General features: G+C 41.7%; 1 protein-coding gene across 1 annotated transcript; it reads left to right on the top strand.

The window, feature by feature from the left end:
- Positions 1–1,703: 1,703 nt before the first annotated feature.
- Positions 1,704–2,654, top strand: LOC127186923 (putative vomeronasal receptor-like protein 4). Its single transcript, XM_051143205.1, has one exon. It carries the CDS (start codon positions 1,743–1,745, stop codon positions 2,652–2,654), a length of 912 nt encoding a protein of 303 aa, XP_050999162.1. The 5' UTR covers positions 1,704–1,742.
- Positions 2,655–18,450: the final 15,796 nt, after the last annotated feature.

The following is an 18,450-nucleotide window of genomic DNA, read 5'->3' as shown; positions in this document are numbered from 1 at the left end:
TCCCTGAGCCCTGCAGACTCTGTTCCTTCATGTCACAGTGGACTGAAGCTGCCTTTCACCTCGACAGGGATGCTGTGAGGTAGGAAGGTTAGGGGAGGTGATTGAGGAGAAGGGTCGGGGTTCCTCTGTCACTGTGAAAGAGGAAGGTGACAAGATCCAGGGAGAAAGCAGTCTCTGTTTTCCCATCTGCCATGCAGAACTGTTTCTGTGTCCATGAGGGAGCCGAGTGCAGCTGTGTGTGTTACACTGGACCAGAGATGCTGCTTACAGCCCGGGCAGGTACAGGAGACATGGGCTCAAATTTCAGCTTGAGGGGAAGCTTTTCTTCTCTGTAGTTTGACCAGTTTGTGTTTCATCCTTTCAGGAGTGAAAGGTTCTATGTAATTGTATCTTACACAGGTGCCCTTTAGCCTTCATAGAAATGGGGAACTGTGCCCTTCTTTCTTATGGTTTTATAGTTCTCCAAGTTTCCCTGTACAGATGCATAACAGCACAGTGCAACTACAGAGAATTGTGGGGGAAATTGACATGACACTAAATAACAGAGCAGTTGCTATTAGAGCATGTTTAACATGTGGCCCTGTCCTACCACTATGTGCTCCTTGAGTCCCCATAATGTTCCTGGAGGCTACAAAGCACCATCCTTTGCAGTTTACCCTCTCTAGTTACTGCATTCTCACTGTCCTGCACTCGGCCTTTACATTCTGACTCGTATCTGAAAGAAAACCATGACCTCATCAGCTTCACAGAGATTTCTCTGTTATTTCTTACATACTGGAGGAATCAGGATTGAGAAAGTTTAATATATGTGTATCACACACACACACACACACACACACACACACACACACACACCCAATCACCCTGGAATAGACACATTTCTCTCTCTCTCTTTGTGTGTGTCCGTCTCTCTCTTTGTGTAGCTTTTTCATCTAAGTTATGACACTGTTGGAAATCAAAGACAATTTCATCGTTATAGAGTTTGCTGTTGGCATTTCAGAGATCACACAGATACATCTGAAAAGGTACCAAATTACGAGCAGATAAGTTCAGATGGATTTCAAGATAAAATAAAGCATTACTGGTAAGGTTTTTGAAGGACAACCAATGCCTATCACTAAATTGTTTGGAGCTTGGAGGCTTACGTCATTGTACAAGTGAGGAAGCGCAAAATACTTACCAAACGTGCCAACCAATGTGAATCGACTTCTCCAGGACACTGAGCTTTATCAATCTTCGGTAAAGAGCCCGACTCACGTAATTCTTCAAATTGCGTTGTCAGTTCACTTCTGTGATTAAAGTGCAGTTTTAGAATCAACAGTTTCATTGAGCAGCCTACACACTATTGGGCAGGCGCTATGCTAATACTTACAATCTACATACAAAACCAGTGTCGATGAGGTCTGCTCACTGCCCAGTGAAGGAAAGGACACTGTCCACAGGCGACATAGTCTTAGCTTAAGTGCTAAATCTCTAAGCAGGTGCTGTGAGGCATAGTAGTTGGGCAAAGATCAGCCCTGGATACATATACCTGGGGAAAGGTAAGCACCAATGTTAACATTTGTTTGTGAAATGTTCAAACTAATTTAGAACTGTTAATGAAAAAATACAAACAGAAAAAATAACCAAAAAGAACATCAACAAATACAAAGTTGAGATCAATCCTTTTATCAGAACAAGCAGAGAGAATATTACATGTGTTTCTCAGATGATTTTTCCTAGTGCTACATGTATGTGAGAAGATGAACTGGAATCACATTACCCGGGCAATAATTTTCCTTTCTCTTGCTGGACCTGGAATTGTAGGAAATATCCTAGTGTTTGTGAGACAGCTGTACATGTCTGCCTTGGGGGCTGAGAAAAAACCCGTCAACCTTATTTTCATCCACTTGGCATTTTCTAATGTGATTATTATTTGTAGCGCAGGGATCAGAGACATAGCCATACTTTTTTATTCCAGCAGCTTCCTAGGAGATATTGGCTGTAAAGCTGTGGTTTATCTGGCAAGGATGGCACGGGGCCTCTCCATCTGCACGACCTGTCTCCTCAGCGTGGTCCAGGCACTCACCATCAGTTCCAGGACCACCATTTGGAGAAAGCTCAAGCCACAGACCTCATGGCAAGTTCTGCCCTTTCTCCTCCTCTTTTGGATTGTTAATTTGCTCATAAGCTCCAACTTGCTCTGCTACATCAAAGCAGGCAGTGGCTTGAACAAGTCTGTAACTGGAATGTACATTAACCATTGCTATATGCTGCCATCCAGACATACCATCAAGTGGCTTTTCCTCTCTCTCATGACTCTTCGTGATGCCATCTTTCAGAGTCTGATGGGCTGGAGCAGTGGGTCCATGGCCCTCCATCTGTATAAGCATCACCAGCGTGTCCTCTACCTTCACAGCTCCAGGTTTGCAAACAATTCCTCTCCAGAAATCAGAGCTACATGGAGTGTTCTCATGCTTATGGCCTGCTTCCTTTTCTTCTATTGGGTAGATTTTATTTTCTCCTTCTACACAGGTTTCACAGTGACACATGATTCAATTTTTCTAAGTATTAAAACAGTTTTAGAAGTTGCTTATGCTAGTTTCAGCCCCTATGTTCTGATCATCAGAGATGTCCGTGTTCCTAATATCTTGCAAGCTCACAGAGAAGTGTAGAAATTGTATTCTATATTATCTATGTGCTAAAGGTATGTACACTGTAAACTGCTATGTTCAGACTAATTTTAGAGGTGGGGACTGTTGGCATAAGGTTATTGTGTAACTAAAATGCAGATTTCTGTATCTCCTATATCTGGTTGAAAGCCTTGCTCTGAGAATCTCCTGTTTCAATGTAGTATAAACTCGCCACCCTAATAGTCCTGTGCCAATGGAGCAACATGCACCCAGTCGCTGAGTGGGGGAGAGAATAAGTCTGGGCTTCCTGCCAGGTGGGAGAACGAATTTTGTGCGATAGCTACGTTAAGAAATAAGCAAAGAGAAACAAACACAGTTTTATAAGAATAACTTTCAACAGGGGACATAATATTTGGTATGTAGCATAGCAGTCAGTACATAGGACAGGCTCATCTTAATCTGTCTCAGCACCCGAAATGTTGGAGTTACAGGGACCAGACTTCTTACAAAAATGAATATATTTTCATAATGCCATTTGCCATAATGTTCTAGTGTATCACATTACATTGAGCATTATGAAAATACATTTCATTTTTGTAAGAAGTCTGTCACCACACAATCTTTTTTTTTTTAATTAATTTATTCTTGTTCCATCTCAATGTTTATCCCATCCCTTGTATCCTCCCATTCCTCCCCCCCCCCATTTTCCCATTATTCCGCTCCCCTATGACTGTTCCTGAGGGGGATTACCTCCCCCTGTATATGCTCATAGGGTATCAAGTCTCTTCTTGGCTACCTGCTGTCCTTCCTCTGAGTGCCACCAGGTCTCCCCCTCCAGGGGACATGGTCAAATGTGAGGCACCAGAGTATGTGAGAAAGTCATATCACACTCTCCACTCAACTGTGGAGAATATTCTGACCATTGGCTAGATCTGGGAAGGGGTTTAAAGTTTACCGCCTGTATTGTCCTTGGCTGGTGCCTTAGTTTGAGCGGGACCCCTGGGCCCAAATCTGCCTATCATATTGTTCTACTTGTAGATTTATAGGACCCTCTGTATCCTTTTATTTTGCTACTCTCCCATGCGTCTCTCATTTAGAGTCCCAGTAGGATCACCACACAATCTTAACTTCAGTGTTTTGGGTATGTGGACACTTGATTCTTACCACTCTCCCATTCCACCATGCCTGTCACATGACTTTTAGCTTCTCATTAGCACTGGAGAAAATACTTTAGGTAACGCCATTGTCAGAAATTAGTATTTAATTCCCCCCAAAGCCAGAGCATGAGAGCAAGAGAGAGTTGGTGGAGGTGGGGAGGACTCTCTGAGCTGAGCTGAGCCTGCAGAGCTGAGTGAGGATGACAGTGAGACCAGTGAAGTCCTCACAGCAATTATTATTTGACAATGCTGGGTTCCAAACTGCTAAGAAAACTAGTGTCCATGCTGTGGGACAATTATATCGGGTGGGATCTTAAAGTCACATGACAGGACACTGAGGAACAGGCTCTCTCAAAGGATGTCATGGCAGGTCTGGAGGCCATGCTCCTGGAGAGGCCTCACTGGCACACTTATATGTACATTCCCCTCTGACAGATTCTTAACACTGGAGCTTCTGCCTTTGTCTCTCAGTTTCATGTACTGAATTTTGAGGTGTTTACTAAGCTTCCTTGCCCGCTGAATCCCAGACTCCATGTTCCTTGATGCTGCACAGGTACACCATGTTGACCCACAGACAAGGGAACTACGGCACTGAAGGAACACTGGGGATCTGCTTGGTGAAGCCAAGGTGGCACAGCCTTGCCAAGAAGCAGGACATTGATGCTTTCCAGAACTCCATAGCCTCCTGTGCAGGAGGACCCAGAGTCTGGAAATTGTATGGACTAGGCATCCTCAAGACACTATACGTTGAAGTTTTCTCTGGGAGGCTCCTGTCTGCTCCGAGCTGTGTGTGTGCCACTCTGGAAGGGATGCAGGACCATGAAAGGCTGTTCACCAAAGCTGTTCATCAGTTCCTCCCCAGGAACAACAGAAAACCCCAAAACAGATCTCTCAGGGAGTGGGGTTGAACTGCTCTCTCTGCAGCTGAGCACTGTGCCTGGCGGGGAGTCAAGGCTGCCTGTGCTCCTGCCCAGGTCCAAGAGCTGAGATTGTGCAGAGTAAAGCAAGAGATGGGACAGGCTGTGGATCTCTGAAATCCTGCTGTTTGCTAAGCTAAGCTAGCTTCTTAATGTTTTGTAATGGAGATTAAAGATCACTATTGTGTTTAGATTCTATGTCAATAGCCTGAATATGGAGCCTCACCTGAAGAAGTGTTCTGTCTTGATTGATGTGGGAACACACGCCCTGATTATGGGTGGCCCCTAAAGGAAACAGCTGAGAATAAAAAGTGTGTGTGAGGGAAGCCCATCCTGCCCTGTGCTTGCTTGGCCTTCTCCCTTGTCTCAGAGTTGATTTACTCTGTTGCTGCTGTTGGGACTGATTCTTTGCTGTCAACAACTTCCAGGTTTCTTAAGTGCATAGGTTTTGAGTCTGTGTGTGTGTGTGTGTGTGTGTGTGTGTGTGTGTGTGTGTGTGTGTATATGTGTTTTCGCATATGCACATCTGTGGTCATCTGCATGTATGAGACTTAAGCTGACATTAGGAATCACACTATCTTTCACCCTATTGAGTCAGGGTACTCGTGTGTGTGTGTGTGTGTGTGTGTGTGTGTGTGTGTGTGTGTGTGTGTGTTTGTGTGTGTGTGTGTTTTCACACATGCACATCTGTGGTCATCTGCATGCATGATGTCAGGAATCATCTTCCATCTTCTACCCTATTGAGTCAGGGTCTTTCAGTCAGACACAGAGCACAGCAAATGGCTCATCCCACTCCCCAGTTCCTCTATGGAGAACCTGTGCCTGGCTTCTGAGGCTGGAATTACAGGCAAGCTGCCTCCCCAGCAGTCATTGAAGGAAGGTGGTACCCACACTCAGAAGGATAGAATTTTAACTACTGAGCCATCACCCCAGCCAGGGTCTATTACTCTAAGTGTCACCTTGTTATATGAGATCAACTTTTAGGACATAATGAACCTCCAGCATGACATCTGTTTGTGAGCGGCCACTTTCTTTTACAGAACTCATCCTGGATGGAAGCTGCATGAATGGTTTTCTGATATTTCTTACCTTTTATAGAATAACCTAATCAGAGTAGTAAAGACTTTAAACTCTCTTATTTTTGTTCTATTTTAAAGAAAAAGAAGGTACTCAAATTTTACTAAACAAAATAACAAAAACAACAGAGGACCGAGCTCCTTGGTGGATCATAGACAATTATTTTTAAGTTTTATTATTATTATTATTATTATTATTATTATTATTATTATTATTATTATTATTATTATTATTATTATATTTTATGGTTTAAAATGAATTTAAATTTAAATATATTTTGTATATATTCTTCTCATCCCCAACATTGTTTCAGATGCTTTTCACATTCCTACCTACCTACAAAAAAAAAAAAGATCAGTATAATGATATAATAATTTAAAACCAGGAAAACAAAAAAATTTTTAAATGTCCCAAAAGGGAAAAAAAAAAACCAAACCACCAAGCTGTAACCAACTAAAAGCACATAAAAAACTGTGTGATCCAATTATATGTTGGTGATCTACTCCTGAACAAGGCCTGTCCTATTACCCTATTGAAGAAACTGATTTTCTCTAGGCAATAGCGTATGAGTGACAGATCAGTTGTTAGCCTTTACCATAGTGGCTAGGTTTTAACCCATTCATTCTCTTAAAAATATAATGAGATAAAACAAGAACTATCAAAACAGAAAGAAAATAACCCAAGGTAAGGCAGAAAAATCAGAGAGCAATTCCTTCACACACCACACATGCATCCTATACAAACACAAACTGGAAGCCATACTATATATACAGACGACCTGGTGCAGACACACACAGTCCTTGTGCTTGCTGCCTCAGTCTCTGTGAGTTCATGTGCTCTTTGCTCATGTTGATTTAGAGGGCCTTGTTTTCTTCTTGTCCTCCATCCACTCTGGCTCATAAACCCTTCTGTGGGGTTCCCTGAGGTCTGAGGGTGTGGGGGTCAATAGAGGCGCCCTATTTAAGGGCTGAGCATTCCAAGGCCTCTCATTCACTGTGTAATGTCTGGCTTTGTTCCCATCAGCTGCAGGAGGAAGCTTCTCTGCTGAACAAGGCACCAATCTATGAACATAGCAGTATATCATCAGGAGCCCTTCGTCACTACATTTTTTTCTTTTACTTCATATTTTGCTTTTGGTTTTTGAGAGATGGCTTCTTTATGTAACAGTCCTGGCTGGCCCAAAACTCCCTCTATGGGCCAGGCTGGCTTAGAACTCACAGAGATCTGCCTGTCTCTCACTGCCTAGTGTGGAAACGCATGGACCACCACCACAAAGCTTTTCTCCTTTTTTGACATCTGTCACCCACTGATAGCTGGGGTTGACTCAGCTGATCTAGCTGACTAGTCTGTGTCCCCTTCCTACCTTACAAGCCCAGGTTTGTCCCTCTGGAAGCTGGATTCCATGGAAGAGGACTAACTTCCCTGAATAAAGGAGGACCAGTGTTTGGTCAAGAGTATACAAATAGTCTCTAGAACCCTGAAACAAGTTTCATTTTTTTTTTTTTCTTTTCTCATATGTATTGTTTGATTTTACCCAAGGTCCCTGGCCTATCTAGTCTCAGGTTCTTGGTCACCAAAGCAGTGTTGGGAATGGCTTTCATCCCATGGGTGCCTTAAGTTAAATCAGCTATTGGTTGGTTGTTCCCACAAGCTCTGTGCCACCATTGCCCTAGCATATCTTCCAGGCAGGACACCATCGTAGGCAAAGGGTTTGTTACTGTTACGCCCAAATTTTGAGAGACTCCTAACACATACCATCCAAGACACAAGTCCAAATGCAATCACAAGGAAGTCTTTATTGCAGGTTTGAACCTGGGCCACACCTCCAATGCACTGACACAACAAATGTAAGGATGTAGTCCTGAGTCTCAATTGAGAGGAGTTTTTTAAAAATAGGTTTTTGGCAAAGAAAAGGGTTTTGCAGTATATTATTGGAAGGCATTTGGGAAGAAAAGCTGCAAGCATGGAGTTACAAGCCTTAGTGTTTCGTGGTTGGGTAATAGATGTAGGGGCAAGTTGACCACAGAAAAGATTGGTTGAAGCAGTCATGGGGGCAATAGGAACTATGGCCTGGCTTCTCTTAATTGATTGTTGTGATGTGCCAGACCACCTGCTGGTCAGCTTGACCAGCAGAGAGTGTATTTGGACTTTCCCAGGGTGAGCTGACTGTGTTGCTAGGGAAATTTTTCTGTTTAGACTACTTTGTGTTTTTTCCTGGAATCTGAGTCCAGCCCTTGTCCAAGTTTAACACAAAATGGAGTTTCTTTTTCAAAATGGAGTTTGTTTGGTCCTTACATCATTGGCTTGGTGTTTATGTTTGTCTTTTAAGAGCAGGCAGAGTACATTCCTGTACCAAAGACACTGGGACATAGATGTGAAGACTCTATATTGGAACCCACTCAATATATCAATTTTATTGAGTTGTGTGGGTGTTTTCTTCAGCAGCGGGGCTTTGTTATCACTTTGTGGAGAGCAACATACAGTTTTGGCAACAGCCTGGGATGTTTGGGGATTCCTGTTGGGCCCATTTGGCCAACAACTCTTATTTTTAAAATTCTACCTACTCTACACATACAATGGACACTTTAGCTTCTCTGCGGTTGGGTTTCCCCATTCAGTAGAGGCTCATGGAGATTCTAGTTTCCTGAAAAGCTGTCCTTTCAGATATAGAAGAAGGACACTAACATTTCTACTCTGTCCTGCAAATGCATTTATTTACATTATTTTGCATCTGGGATAGGAAGGGCCTCCTAAAAACTAGAATGAAAAGTATCTGAAAAGATCAGTCTAGGGCACATATAAGTTTCCGAAGTGTTCTTGCAGTTTTATAGTAAATACACCTTCCTTTTAAAATAAGACCAAAATTAGGTAGGCATCTATATTTCAAGTACCGTGTGATATTTAATATGTTTAAGGTGCAATGCTGAAAAACAATTATTTATGCAAACACCTTCACTACCAATGGGCACAGGTAGAATAAGGAATTATAAAATAATCCTGATGCGTGTTTTGGAATTGCTCAGGAAGCAGAATCCCCAGTGCTGAGCATTATCTGTTCTACTTCTGTCTAACAAGAGATTTAAGAGAAAGAAGTGAGTTGGTCTGTGTGTCAGAATCTGATCCCTTGACAGATCACAACCAGACACTTTGGGAAGGGAAATATCAGTTTGGAGATGCAGAAACTTCAGCACACAGAGACTTGGTTAGTTGTTCATATTCTCACCCCCACGTCCTTTCTATTAAAATAATTAAACCCTAATTAAGCATGAAATAACTTGTGAGCAAAACAGATGTAGTAACTGTGGGGAGAGAGGGAAGCTGTACTTCAGGGACTGAGGCCCTGCAGAGCCCTTGCTTGCCCTTGACACTGTGACGACATGAAACTTGAAGTCTGCAATACCTGATGGCACCAAGAGCCCCACAGAGCCAGACAGTACACATAGGACCTGGCATCTGTCACCTTCCCAGAGATGCCTTTGTGCACCACAGAGATCCAGGTGAATGCATGAAGGTAAGATCTTCCATCCCCTCAGCTGTGCCATGGAGAGATTCATTAAAGCTGAAGTCTCTCTCTGACTAAGCCAGGGAGTAGTTGAGAGGCTCTGTGAGCCTTGAGTCCCCCACCCTCCTTCCTACCCTGACAAGGCTATTACGTGTCTCAGAAGAGATCAGAGACTCCTTTCTGCAGATAGAGAAATGGAACAGAAGTGCTGAGGCATCTCTGTCCGTCCTCAGGCTGGAGTACCATGACAGAGCTCTGGGTGGGTCTTTGCCTGAGATTATCTTCTTGCCTTTTTGAAAGGAATCAGTAAGATATAGAAGACTTTTAGATGTCTATAAAAATGTGAGACAGGCGTAAGGATACACTCCTGTAACACCAGCACTAAAAAGACAGAGGCAAGAGAATGTTCAAGTCTACCCTTGTTGATATTGGAGACTGTCTCAAAAATAACGAAGAAAAAAAGAAAAGAAAAAGAAAAAGAAAAACACAGAAAAATTCTTGTTGTAAGCCTCCATGTTTACCAGCATTATGACTCCAACAGTGTAACTAGTTTTGTAATGTTTGCACTTTTCCACTTTTCAATATTGGCATGTTTTCTTTTACACTAGCTTTACAACTGCCAATGTGAAGGTTTCCCTTCGGGATCCCTCCTTACAATCTCGTGATTCTATCACCCAGGAAGGAAGAAATGTTTTTTGACACTTATTAAAGAAGTAATTTTTCTCTTTTTGACCATTCTTGGCATTGAATTTGTTTGTAATGTGCTTAGTCATAGTCACACTTCTCCTTACCCTCTCTAAAAAGGTTCATGGAGAAAGGAAGAGAGCCGAGAAATGTGAGACTAAGTTACTAGCAACCAGAAAGGGAAAAGAGCTAAAATTTTCTCCATACAGTTTTAAGTGGCTGGAATTCAAAGCTCCTTAGCTGCAAGGTGTTTGTCGAGGCTTTCTGGAAAAGGCCCATGAGAAAGAGCGAGCAACAGCTAAATTCTGTGGAATGACGCAGAGAGAGGATTTCACTAACTAAAGCCTAAATTGGCACAAGTGACCCAAGGCCTAGACTTTTCTAGTTTCCTTGCTTGATCTTTTTGCTGAGATCTCAAAGATTTTGACTAAATTAAGACGAAATAGTTAAACAAACAAGATGCCTTTAATCCCAACATAATAGAGACAAAAGCCAGGGGGAACGCCTCAGTTCCAACCTGGCCTCCAGAGGCTTGGCCCCCTGTAAGATAAGTTACTTACAGGAGACTGCTTAAGATTTAAACTGAATTCAAACTACAGAACAAACAGTTAACTTATATTGCTGATTCTACTACATGGGAATAGCTCAGAGACTGGCTGAGACATGTGCACCCTGCACACCTAATACATTCATAGTTTTAAAACTGTATAATGCTTACAAGAAATTATATGTTTTCAGAATAAAAGAACCAGACACTGATGCTAGATCATACCTGACAGGATTCATTCCTCCAGCATGCTGAGATGCTGACATCCTGCATCCTTCATAATCCAGCCCCAAGTGTTTCGGTTGTGGTTCCTCACCAAAAAGGACAACTTTAAAAAAAGCTCCTGGATCCAAATCGGTCCAGCATTTCAGACTGTCCCATACAGGACTAATGTTAAGCCTAAAATTTCCCAACATTTAGAGACTGGACCACAAATACTATTCGTAGCTTGTTTAACCATTTATGCGCCCCCCTACAGGTGTTCTCCACCCCAAATTAGCTTAAAGAAACTTTAAGAGAAAGACATGCCAGTTCCCTTAAAGGGGGTTGGGTAGGTTTTTGGTTGCTTTGTTGGCCTATAGACATATATTTTCATTAAAAGGTATAGAGATAGGGGTTGTAAAAAAGGGAAAGGGGAGTATAGATATACAGGGATGATAAGACAAAAAAGTAGATTATTGAATCTACTTCTCAATTTAAGGCCTTAATTGTCACTGATAAATAAGCTTGATTTTGATTCATTAATACAGAATTTTGTATATTGATAAAAATAAGTTTAATTTTGACACATTGAAATAGAACTCTAGTTCAACATTATTCTTCACACATTCCATTTCTACTCTGAGATATTGCACACAGGTCTCCAGTACTGAGAAAACGGTCCTAATTATATTTTGAAAAACTTGTTTTACTACTACCATGACTGGAATCACACAGATGAATTTGGTAATTTTTATCAATTTCATAATTTTTACTTATGTTAGTCTATGAAATTCCATATCTTCTATCTAAAGCTGTTCTTGTTTAAATGTTAGTAACACGGGACTGTTCTCAGGTTCCTCAAAGTGTCTATATGTTTTCATCTGTAAGAAAAGATTTCACAAATTTGTGAAAATGGTATATTCTGTACATTCAGTCCATAGAAACCCAATACACCAGTCAGAGAATTTAAATGCACTGAAATGTTTCATTTGTATTATTTTCATGGAGGTTCTATATAGGAATAAACATTGGAGATATGGGATAAACTAAAAAACAAAGACACAGTAAAGTTTCCTTTTATGTCTGTTTGTAGTTCCTATGCTTATTTTAAAAACTCTGGATTTCCATTTTTCCAAGATGCATCACTGAGTGTGACTGAGCAGACTGAGGCCTGTGTGCAGCTGCCCTTTGTTAACATGCAGATGCTCTCCACAGCAGCATCAGTTCTTTATCACCAAAGAGCGGCTGAATATCTCCTTCTACATTTATTTAAATGCCAGATTCACCATTCAATTTCTTAAATTGGCTCTATGCAATGAGATATTGACATAGTTCTAAAAATGTGATGTACATATTCTGTAAAATATTTATTTTATAATAATGGAAAATAAAATTGTAACATTGTTAGGAGTAGGTTTACATCTTATTTTTTAAAATGTATCTGCCATATCTAACTAGACTTCTTGTAAGTGTTTGGGTGCATCCTGGTTCTACTTAACAATGATGAATAGGCATTTACATTTCACTTAGTTATACTCTATACACAAAACATATAAATAGATGATGGGTATTGTATTGTGCTATAGATTACTGAATACCTTGTTTTTTAAAGTATAAATATTTATTTTTATTAATGTGTCTGCATCTGCGCCAGTGTATGCTACATTTGTAGAGGTGCACATCCAAGCCAGGAGAGGTGCACTTGGTCCCAGGAAGCTATAGCTGCAGACTGTCATGGTTGCTACGATGTGGGTGCTGGGTGAGAAGCCAGGGTCCTCTGCAAGAGGAGCAGGTCTCTTCACCATCCCTCCAGGTCTTTAGCTGTGAGTCTCAGCATCTGTTTTGAACTGCTTCGGGGTAGAGCCTCTCAGAACACAATGCTGATAGGTTCCTGTCTGCAGGCATAGCAGAGAATTGTTAATAGCATCAGGGTTTGGCTCTCTTCCATGGGTTGGTAAATTTACAAACAGAATACTACTCAACCATTAAAAACAAAGAAATCATAAAATTTGCAGGCAAATGGATGGAACTAGAAAAAATCAGCTTGAGGGAGGCCCAGGATGGTGCACATCATATGTCCCCAATAATAAGCAAAGTCTAGCTATTTGGCATAGGATAAACATACTACAATGCACAGACCCAAAGAAGATAAGTAACAAGGAGGACCCAAGGGAGCATGATGAGGCTTAAATCTTACTCAGAAGGGGAAATCAAATAGAGAGAGGTAGTGGTTGAAGAGAGGGTACAAGGTAGAAAATGGAACACAGAGAGATATAATGGTTGAAATCAGCACTGGGGAGAGTAAGAGCAGAAGGACAGAGGCCTACAGAGAAAAGAGAAACTGTGGATGGGAGGATCTTTGTGACACCCTGGAAACCTAAGTCAGAATAGGCCCCTGGGAGGATATGCGGAGGACTATAGCTGAGACTCCTAGCTAGGGCCATGGAGATGGAAGAGGACACTCTAACTAGACAAGACTCCTACTGAAAGGAGGAGAGCAGCAACCCACACACACACACAAATTCAATGATCCAAAATTAATCTGCCTACAAGACATGCAGGGATAAAGATAGAGCAGATTGAACATATTGAGGGAATATCCAACCAGTGCCTGGAGCAGATTCTTCTCAATGTCTTCCTAAGAAAAGAAGAGTTTGAGGATGAAGGCTGGAAAACATTGACTAGCCACTGTTTTATATTTCTTTTTTTAATATATTTTATTCATATTACATCTCAATTGTTATCCCATCCCTTGTATCCTCCCATTTATCCCTCCCTCCCATTCCCCCTTACTCCCCTCCCCTATGACTGTTCCTGAGGGGGACCTCCTCCCCCTGTATGTGCTCATAGGGTATCAAGTCTCTTCTTGGTAGCCTGCTATCCTTCCTCTGAGTGCCACCAGTTATCCCCATCCAGGGGATGTGTTCAAATATGGGGCACCAGAGTTCATGTGAAAGTCAGACCCCACTCTCCACTCAACTGTGGAGAATGTCACTGTGTATTTATAGAAATTTAAGGATTTTGTTTAATAATTGTATATTGATAGGAATTTAAGGTTATTGTTTAATTATTGTATATTGGTAGAAACTTAAGGTTGTTGTGGTTAATTATTGTATACTCATAGAATTTTTAAGGTTTGATTTGATTATTGTCTGGTGATAGAAATTTGGGATCTAGAGAGATGTCTCAGAGGTTAAGAGCACTGCCTGCTCTTCCAAGGGTCCTGAGTTCAATTCCCAGCAACCACATGGTGGCTCACAACTATCTATAAGGAGATCTGATGCCCTCTTCTAGTGTGCAGGCATACATGTAAGCAAAACACTACATACTTAATAAGTAAATATTTAAATAAATGAATAAGAAATTTGGTTGCTTTGTTTGATATTACTTAGTGAGGAAAATTTGAGGTTCTTTTGTTTGACTATTGTTTGATATATTGTACATAAGGAGCTTATTTAAATATGATATAAAGTGTGAGAAGGACTGTAAGCTTTGTCACAGGTGAAAGCAGTCTTGGCAGGCTTTACCCTTGGACACACCATGGATACCTTGAGATAGACTGGGTAGAGCCATCCTGGCCTTGGAATTCAGGAAGCGGACCTGCGGACTCCACCTGGACTATTGTTTTTCTAATCGACCCTCAATGGGAGAAGGAGACTGCCCTTCACATGTGACACAGAGGAGAGAGCAACAACGGGTTCAGACCGGACTTGAGCGCGCACGTGGATCAGTGAACAGACCGGACCAGCAGGCAGGCCAGAGACACCTAGGGACCCATTCTGTGGAACAGATACCATAAGGTTCATTCTTTTTTCCCTCTAACCTTTTTTCTCTCTTGTGTAAGCTAGTTGGGTTGTATAATAAAGTTTAATTGTTAAGAAGCAGAGCTTACAATAAAGTTCTAATTTTATGGTTCTTATAATCATTTCATTATACGAAGACTGTTAATGATAGAGAAAAAGCCAATTTTCTTAAAATAGAAAAGGGGTATTATCTAGTTTCTTTGAAGACTCAGTTGTGTCATGTGATGTTTTTCTGGAAATGAAAGACCCCCGAAGGGAGACCCTCACTCAAGCCTCAGGATGGCGCGCACCCAAAGACACACAAATGACCGTCTTGCTGTAAACGCACGAGGTAGTTTATTGGCGGAGCTCCGGGTCGACACGTATCTCACGCAGGAGACAGAGGAGTCGACCCAGAAGCCCAGGGGTTTGGGGTTTATATGGTCAAATGTTGGGGGGAGCGGGAAGTTTTGGCACGGCCACACACAATTGGTTGTTTCAAACATTTGAACATCAGCAAATTGGGTAGGCAGATCTGGGGTAAGGTTGGACTTAGTCACACGGGAGCAGTCCTCAGTTCCTGTTTTCCTCAGAACCCGAGGGTAGATGTTTATCTGCGCTAACAACACATCTGGTTAAACTCAAACGTGGAACATTGTGTGCGGGCCTCAAAGGGAATTAAGCAAACACCATAAGATTGGATGAGGGGTCTTGGCTCATTACTCACTCGATCATGTCGGGTACCTGTTTCTCTCAGGAATTTGTCCTTGTGTACCCTCCCTATCTTTTATGGCCAGCAGGTCCCTGGAACACTCAATAGGTCTTTGTTTCCTAGCTTTGTGACTTATCATCTGGGGCCTTGGGCTAGCAAACCTGCTGACCTGCATCTCAACTATTTGGGCTTATGAGTTAGAAAGCTCTGCTGTTCTGGTTGCTTTAATGCTAATTAAAAATTCTCTCTGTCAGAAGAGATCATGTGATAAGGAATATGATGTTTTGCACACTTGAGAGAGGGCACATGATGTTTAGAAGGGTATAAAGAGATCCCCACAGACAGTGGGAGAAGGTTTTTTAGTACTACCCTCCCCCCATGCACAACTTTAAGTATCTGTAGAAAGGGAACTACAGAATTTTCAATTTAAAAAATTTCCTCTGTTTCCATTTCTTCTCAGTGTGTTGGAAAGACTCACATCTCTGTGTGACATTTTGTATGACAGCAAGGGCTTTTATGGTTATGATACCAACAGTGAGGTAGGGGAAGATGGCAGGTTACCAACACCAACTTTTGCTGGTGTCTCCACAAGTCTAAACTAAAACATTAGATACTCTTACTAAAAGGATAGATGTGTGCTATGGAACGGCACTTGTGTGGTACAGTAAAGAACGGATAATGTGAGGCCAGGTAGAATTCAGAAATTCTCAACTTTAGATTTCTAATAAGAAACTGTGTGCTTTATTAAGGATCGGGCGCAGGGTAGAATAGCATGTAAGAGGAGGATTCTCCCTCTCTTGCAGGGCTTTAAGCAAGATAAAGTCTTGCTCCAGATGGCACAGTGTGGCACTGTGCACAGCATAGTCTAATCCAAGAGATCCTAGTCCTCACAGCAGACACAGAAGAATGGGTTCTTAACATTTCTTGGCTTCATGGAATGCCTAAGAGGACTTTTTCTAAAAGGCATCTTGCAGTCATAAATTTTGACAATAAAAAACAGAAGCCCCTGCATTTTTATCTCCAAGTCCCAATGAATGTCCTTCTTCATTTGTTAAAAAACAGAAAATAGAAAACCTGTATCTCCTTCCATACTCAGTCTCTCCATGACAAAAAATGCCCCAGAAAGTCAAGTGGGGGGAGAATAAAGCCTGAATTATTCTTAGCACCAGTGACAAAGTGTATACATACCTTGCAACATTAGTATCTCCCTAGGGTTGATTCCAGGTTCAGGCACAGAACGGTTATTGCCCTGATGAAATCGAAACTTTGCAAACATCTCAAAGGAGTAAGAAAAAAATTACTCACAATGTATAATGAAAATGTTTTAAAATGAGAAATAGGAGTTAATCCTGCCATCTTGGTTCAGGGAAAATTATGGTTTTCATTTTTATACTTGTGTTAATCCTGGAAAATGTGATGGGACAAGTCAGTCATCCCAGTATTCAATTTCCCATTCAAAGGCAAGGATGAAGGGGGTAAAGTGCTTTCCTTCCTTTACAGCCCAAGCACGTGTCATGCGCTGGGTATCAGGGTTACATGGATACAGTGGTTTAGGACAGAACAGAGTAGGAAAGGGAGGTCTGTCTGGTTTGGAGATTCCATTTATTTAACAAAGAAGGAAGAGAAGCACTGCTCATGGCAGAATGTGATCTACATCATTTCCAGATGTAGTAAAGACATCTTGTTTGCTCAGGGGTGTAGTTGGGATGTGCTCAGAGTGGAGTGTTGTGTGTCATGTATCCTCCAAAGAAGGAAGGACTTGAGACAGGGCACTGACTTCCCTCGGTATGAGAAGCAGGCCTCTGTTCTGATTCATACATTTAGTTTAGGAAGGTAAAGAGGGGACCAGGAACGTGGAGACCTCTGGACACAGAAGCCTGGCTGTTGTTCACTTCATCACTTCATATGTTTCTACAATACACTGGAAACATAATTAATCCAGAGGTAACTTTTGAAGGAAACAAATGTAGTAATTGAGGAGGGAGAGGGAAAGTCATCCTTTAGGGACAGAGGTGCCACAGAGGGCTCTGTTCTCCCTGACATGGAGATGTGTTGTCATCTTGAGGATATTTATGTTTACAAGCGTGCTACAAACACTGAAGGTACAAATATGACCTGGGAAGGCTCATGTGCCAGATGGACCCAGGGCCTGTCTGCCTCCATCACTGTGGTGAGTAGATGTCACAGTTTCTTTTACTCACTTTTGCATGCAACATTTCACTTGAAGATGCACATCCTACTGATCACCTCCACTACTCTTCTGATGCCTAAACTTAGAATAACTGGGCCCAGTTCCAGGAGATGTGACCCCAGGAAGCACAGGTGTGACATTCCCTGAGTTTACGGTATGCTGTCATGAGAGAGTTTTGGGGTGAATCTTTGTCTAATGTTCCCTCTTTCTTTCAATCATTAGAACTAAATAGAAGCTTTTCATATTTCTGTGGGAAACGTCTATTTACTCTAACCTCAAAGTTCACTTGCCTTATAAAGATGTCAGTATTGTAACTTGAATCCATCCATTTTCATTTTGGTGAGTTTCTGCATTTCAGTTGCCAGTGACTTCGGCTGTGGGATTTAGCCTCTGAACCCCCGAGGGGTGGTGCTATTTAATTCTGGGCTTTCCTTTGTGCACCCATCCATAATGTTGCCCTTCTGACATGGGACATTGCACTGAACTTGTAAGTTAATATCACCATAAAAAAAAAAAACCTAGAATGGTGGAACATGACTTTAATCCCAGAATGAGGGGGGCAGAGGCAGGTGGACCTCTGTGAGGTCAAGGCCAGCCTAGGAGAGATCCAGACATCTTGTAATAAGCACCACAACCAAACATTTTTTAAAAAATACAGTCACGAGCTTGTATCAGATTTTGAGTTGTTATAACCGAAGATGCTTTCATAGTATCATAATCAATCAAGGAACAATAACTTTATATTTGAGAAAACTGGGCCTGATAGATTCACTTACCTGCCTCAGCTGATTTAGAAGCCAAATTAAGTGGGACTTTATTCATCAGATGGCAAAGGCACCCCCTCCTCTTTTTTTTCTGATTCTGTTTTGTTGTGATTACTATGTCACTGTTTTTTTCCCTACTACCATCTCTTCTTCTTTCCCCTCTCACTGTCCTCCCTGCAAAGTCTATTTTTTAAAACTACTTTCCTGGATTCAAATATTCTACTGTTGCCATCAGGTCAATGCAGAGACCCACAGCCAAACACAGGCAGAGCTCAGGGAACTCCATGGAAGAGAAGGAGGAAGG

The sequence above is a fragment of the Acomys russatus genome, chromosome 3 (assembly GCF_903995435.1).
Source record: "Acomys russatus chromosome 3, mAcoRus1.1, whole genome shotgun sequence".
NCBI lineage: Eukaryota > Metazoa > Chordata > Mammalia > Rodentia > Muridae > Acomys > Acomys russatus.
The sequence above is the reverse complement of the archived record's forward strand: the minus strand, read 5'-3'. Positions and strand labels throughout refer to the sequence as shown.

What these genes read in the sequence shown, in the direction of transcription:
- LOC127186923 (XM_051143205.1), top strand. Translation starts at nt 1,743, where the DNA reads ATGAACTGGAATCACATTACCCGGGCAATAATTTTCCTTTCTCTTGCT.